Here is a 5,272-nt window from a genome sequence, read left to right as displayed (position 1 = left end):
TCTCTTTTTCATGGCAGGTCGCCCCCCCTCCCAGAGGGCCCAAAAGCTGCCCAGGGCCAGCAGCCCAAAGTCCTGGGTCCCCTGGACAGGGTCTCTACCAAGAGATCGCCATCCTGAAAAAGCTGGACCATGTCAACATTGTCAAACTGGTGGAGGTGAGACACGACAAAGTAGCCAATGAAGAAGAACGTGCTGTGGATGCGGTCGGCTTTCATTTCTTCCGCAGCAGAAAAACTGAAGAACATGCTAGGTGTTATTCTGACTGTGGTTTCATCCAGGAAGGCAGGTAGCCGGAGTTATTCTTTTCCTAGCTACAGTGCCAGATATGTCTAGAATATGAAGCAGTGCTTCCTCACAGCTTGTGGCATGCATACTGCACCATAAACATGATTAGCCATTTATGATATGCTAGAAACCCCCTCGCTCTTCACCATTAGACTTATTATTCACAAAAGCTGAGGCCCACATGGCGCTCTGACAACCTGCGTTCAAACCACAAAACGTGTCACTCTCGTCAGAGCCGATAAAGGCCTCTTGTAGACCAGGAGGTGGGCTGTGGCTGAGAGAGAGAGAGGACACATGCACGTGGCTCATGGGCTGTGGCTGAGAGAGAGAGAGAGGACACATGCACGTGGCTCATGGGCTTGTGGCTGAGAGAGAGAGGACACACGCACGTGGCTCATGGGCTCCCTTGTGACAATCATCAGAGTGCTCCTTCAATCGATGACCAGACGGCGGGGGCGCCGAAATGTAATCGTGCCTCATCAGTGGAGGGGAAGTCGATGTTAAGTGGCTGGGGGGACTGGATGGGCAGAGGGAGAGAGAGAGTTGGATAGAGGAACCAGGGGCCTGGGGGTCTGGGAAGATGGTGGGTTGGGGGGGGGGGGGGGGGGGTGAGAGAGGAGCCAGGGGGCGGACAGGCCTCGCTGCTGTCTCTAGGGCTGTCGGCACGTCAGCCATTAACGAGTTCAGAAGGAAAGAGAAGCTCGCTCTAAGTGTTGATCTCCTCTACAGCCTCGGCACAGAGCTGATCCACAGCAGACCCTCCCCCTCCTCCTCCTCCCTGGCTCGGCCTCTCAGAGTAGGCCTCTAATCCGTCCCCACGAGGCGTGGGATTATATTCCCTGTAGCCAGCAGCAGACCACAGCCTCCTTCACATCCGGTTTGGTCACATCTGTTTTGGAGCAGAGGAACTTTTTTTTCTTGTCAACAAACAATAAACACCATGCTGGGGGGAAACAGAAACAGTAATGTGGCAATTTGTCACAGATGGTTAGTGCGACATAATGGTGCAGCAGTGTTAATATCCACTCATTGAGGCCCACATTCGAACTGGCAGTTTACATTTTCTGGATACAAATGACTTGACAATCTGAGTAGTCCACAGGCTGTGTTTTGATGGCTGTATAATGATGGTACTCATGATGTGATGGTGTTGCAGGTGTTGGATGACCCTGCTGAGGACAACCTGCACATGGGTATGTGTTCTTATTCATCACACCATCACTCCTGGAGACCACAGGTGTCCGGGTTTGATTCCTTCCCCGGCCCTCTGCTACATGTCTCTCTCTCTCTCTTTCTCGCTCTCTCTCTCCCTCCCTCTCCCTTGCCTTTCCTGCCTAACTCAAACTGTCATCAAATGTCCCCCAAAATACATCTTCTCAAAGATAAGTGTGCAGTACTGTAATATGGATGAGCAGTGCAGACAGGCTTCCCAGTGGTCCATCCCCTCAGGGCAGCTCTGAGTCAGGGCAGCTCTGAGTCAGGGCAGCGCTGAGTCAGGGCAGCTCTGAGTCAGGGCAGCTCTGAGTGGATAGAGTCCAGGTGGCTGGTCAGAAGTGCAGCAATGTCCGGCTGACTGCTCATGTCGGAAACGTGTCACACACAAATGAACAGCAGCAGGAGTAGGACTGTCCAGTGTTGAACCTTCCCGATATGTGCTCATGTGTTTATTCTCTGTGTCTCCAACAGTGTTTGAGTTGATGCGGAAGGGGTGAGTACACCTCATGCCCCTCTTCAGAAATAATCGAAGGCCGCCCCATTAAGCCCTCTATCCTGCCTCTATCCTCCCTCCCTCTATCCTCCCTCCCTCCCTCCCTGTCTCTCTCTCTCTCTCTCTCTCCACTGTTCTTCTTTATTAGTCCAGCCTGATGTACTGTTTTCCCTGTCTCCCCCCTACTCCAGAGGGATTCATTATGTGCTTGTGTTTTCACTTGACAGTTATTACCACGACCATGGTCTCTGTGCCCTGCCCACTACGCTTTTCATTAGCATGTCCCCTCTCACTTTCCCAGCTGTGGATGTTCATACTGGAACAGATGATTGGGTCCTGTTAACCCTCTCTCATACAGGTTCTCACTGTGCTGTGCAGGCAATGAAAAGACAACATCTGGAGCTAATGGCTAAGGCTTTTAGGGAATTATAGATAATCATGCTACGTGTGGGAGTTTTTCTTTCGGAGTGGTAGCATTTGTTTCAGTAGCGTGGTAGCTTTTCACAGCTAATCCAAGGTCTCTCTTGTCCATTCTCTCAGGGGACATGTATAGTTATTGGATATCCCAGCAATGGAGAGACCCAGCACTAGCAGGGAGAGACCAGCTGAATAGATGAGCCAGTCATTGTAGTCGATGACACTTGGCCAGTTTTGTCGAAAACGCACGCGCGTTTTTTCCCCTCAAACTTGAATGAATCCTGAGGCTTCCCTCCCAGGCTCATAGAATATTGGCATTTAGATTAATTAATAATGGAGCATGTGTGATAAGGTCACAACTACCTACCCATTTTGTCATTTTTCTGGGGGGGTTTGATAATTGTAGGAGTTGTATTAAAGTATTGGCCAGGCTCCATAATAGCTTATATAATAGTTCTCCATTTTCCTGGTGTGCCATAGTCTTACCAGCCCTGATTGTTAGTGAGGTGATGAGTGCAAAGATGGAAGGCGCTGTAAGAGATGTATTTCTACATCTGTTATTAGCTTTAACAAGCGTCCTTTTGGTTGATTCTTCTGCATGGGTGTTGAAGTGGAATACATGTTGTGCTGATGGTGACGGCACTGTCTTACACTCTGACTCTCTCTGACTCTCTCCATCTCTCCTGTCCTCCCTCCCTCCCACCCCTCTCTCTCTCTCTCTCTCTCTCTCTCTCTCTCTCTCTCTCTCTCTCTCTCTCTCTCTCTCTCTCTCTCTCTCTCTCTCTCTCTCTCTCTCTCTCTCTCTCTCTCTCTCTCTCTCTCTCTCTATGGTCCAGTCCAGTGATGGAGGTGCCATGTGACAGCCCCTTCTCTGAGGAGCAGACGAGGCTGTATTTCAGGGATATTGTCCTGGGCATCGAGTACTGTGAGTGCCACTTTACCTGTTTATCAAAAGGGTTCTGCCTTTTCAGCCTATAAACAAAATAGTTACCGGCAGCCATATGGAATTAAACACATTTTCCAGCAACTGCAAGCTGTCTGTTGGAATCAAACGTAAGCTACAATATGCTATTGCACCACCATATAATCTGGCAAGTCCGAGGCTTCCGGAACCCTCTGCTTCACCGACCACACATGCTGTGCATATTTTATGAGCGAAGGTGTGTTTTGGAACTCCCCGAGCTAGTTATAGAGAGACGGATGTACTGGAATCGTTCCAGAGCTCAACTGGCTAGCATAACGGACCCTTTCTCTCCCCACAGCACCTTTTATATATCACAGCCAGCATCTTGATGAGGCCTAGCGGGGTGTCTGAGAGACCCAGGCTCTCCATTCCCCCCCCCCCCCCCCCCCCCCCGATGTTTTCCACTGACCTCCCCTCCCCCTTCGACTGCTCCCTGGCGTCGTCCTGGTCCTGGGGGTCCAGGTCTGATGTGTCAGCCAGCGTCCTGTCATCAGTATCGAGCTCATGATCAGCCAGGCCATTCTTTGACTGTGTCCTCATTAGCCGAGGGTTATCCAGCTCGCGGGCCCATGCCAACGATCAATGGATCAATATGGCTCTCTTTAGACGTGCGTGCTGGTGGCTCGGGGGGGGGCGTGAAACCAAGCTCTATTGAGCCCGACTCGTTTGGTCTCAGCGCCATTGTGATGGTAGACAAATGGCTCATTGTGCACGTGGCATGTCTTAATTAACTGTGTGGAGATGGCACCATTGTTATCCGGGATCATCTGCGATAAAACCTGTTTTTGTGTGTAATTTGGAAGTCAGTCGTGCCGCGCCGACGTCCTCTGTCCTTCATCATTGTTGTTCCTCATCAGTCCGAACAATCGCTAGCTCCTCAAGCACAGCAGTCTTGTGAAGTATCAGCTTTGATTAAGCCTCTTGAGGCCATGAGGGCACCACTTAGCCAATCAGAGTCCTTCTCCAGTTAATGGCTCTGGGTTAACCTGTTCTGTTAGCTCAAGTAGAGGGGTTACAACCGTGGTGCCTCCAGAGAGGGGCCGTACTCACCTAACGACCGGCCCACGGTCACAGGGTTACAAGTCCAAACCGTTGATGACTCAGTGGTTGTTTAATCACCTGAGGACAGATACATTTGAGTTGGAGGCCTTCTAGAACCTTCACTGCCGTTATTACAACCGTGTAAACTCCACGAGGAAGTTCCCTGGAAACTGATGAGTCCATCTCTTGGATTGGACATATTTATCAACACGTTGGGCTCAATAAAATGTAACCAAGAGTCTTTTCAGTTTGGAATTGGGCCCGCTCCAGTTCCAGGAGCCCAGACCTACTTTGTGTCCTTCTCTCCTGTGTCGTCAGTGCACTACCAGAAGATAGTCCATCGGGACATCAAGCCCTCCAACCTGCTGCTAGGGGACGACGGCCACGTGAAGATCGCTGACTTTGGAGTCAGCAACCAGTTTGAGGGCAACGATGCCCTTCTGTCCAGCACAGCGGGCACCCCCGCCTTCATGGCGCCAGAGACCTTGTCCGACAACCTCAAGAGCTTCAGTGGCAAGGTCTGCTAAAACTGTGTGTGTGTGTGTGCCTGCGTGGGTGTGTATAAGTGTGTACATGTCTGTGTGTGTGTGTGTGTGTGTGTGTGTGTGTGTGTAAAGGTTTATGCATTTCGCTGGTGCTCTTGTCAGTAAGCAATTATTTGGACCACGATGACGCATCCAAGATGAACAGGGTAAATGACCTGTGAGGTTGCTGCTGGTTAGTAATTATGAGAGTGTTTACAGAGTGGCCCCATGTTACCATTTAGATGATGAATGCATGCTTACTGCAGCACTGACACGAACGTTATCCATGCTAACACGGAACACAAGCATGCACTGTACATCATTTCTGGCAGC

At 50.5% G+C, this 5,272-nt stretch overlaps 1 protein-coding gene across 1 annotated transcript in view; it reads left to right on the top strand.

Annotated features, from left to right (window-relative positions):
* camkk1a (calcium/calmodulin-dependent protein kinase kinase 1, alpha a) overlaps positions 1-5,272 on the top strand; it is a 15,169-nt gene that overhangs the window by 899 nt on the left and 8,998 nt on the right. Inside the window, 6 exon segments of the mRNA XM_047020933.1 lie at positions 18-93; positions 96-155; positions 1,442-1,478; positions 1,972-1,993; positions 3,247-3,335; positions 4,734-4,933. Coding sequence (XP_046876889.1) covers positions 18-93; positions 96-155; positions 1,442-1,478; positions 1,972-1,993; positions 3,247-3,335; positions 4,734-4,933 — 484 coding nt within the window.

Source organism: Hypomesus transpacificus, chromosome 5 (assembly GCF_021917145.1).
Source record: "Hypomesus transpacificus isolate Combined female chromosome 5, fHypTra1, whole genome shotgun sequence".
NCBI classification, from domain to species: Eukaryota; Metazoa; Chordata; class Actinopteri; order Osmeriformes; family Osmeridae; genus Hypomesus; species Hypomesus transpacificus.
This window is presented reverse-complemented; position numbering and strand designations above follow the sequence as displayed.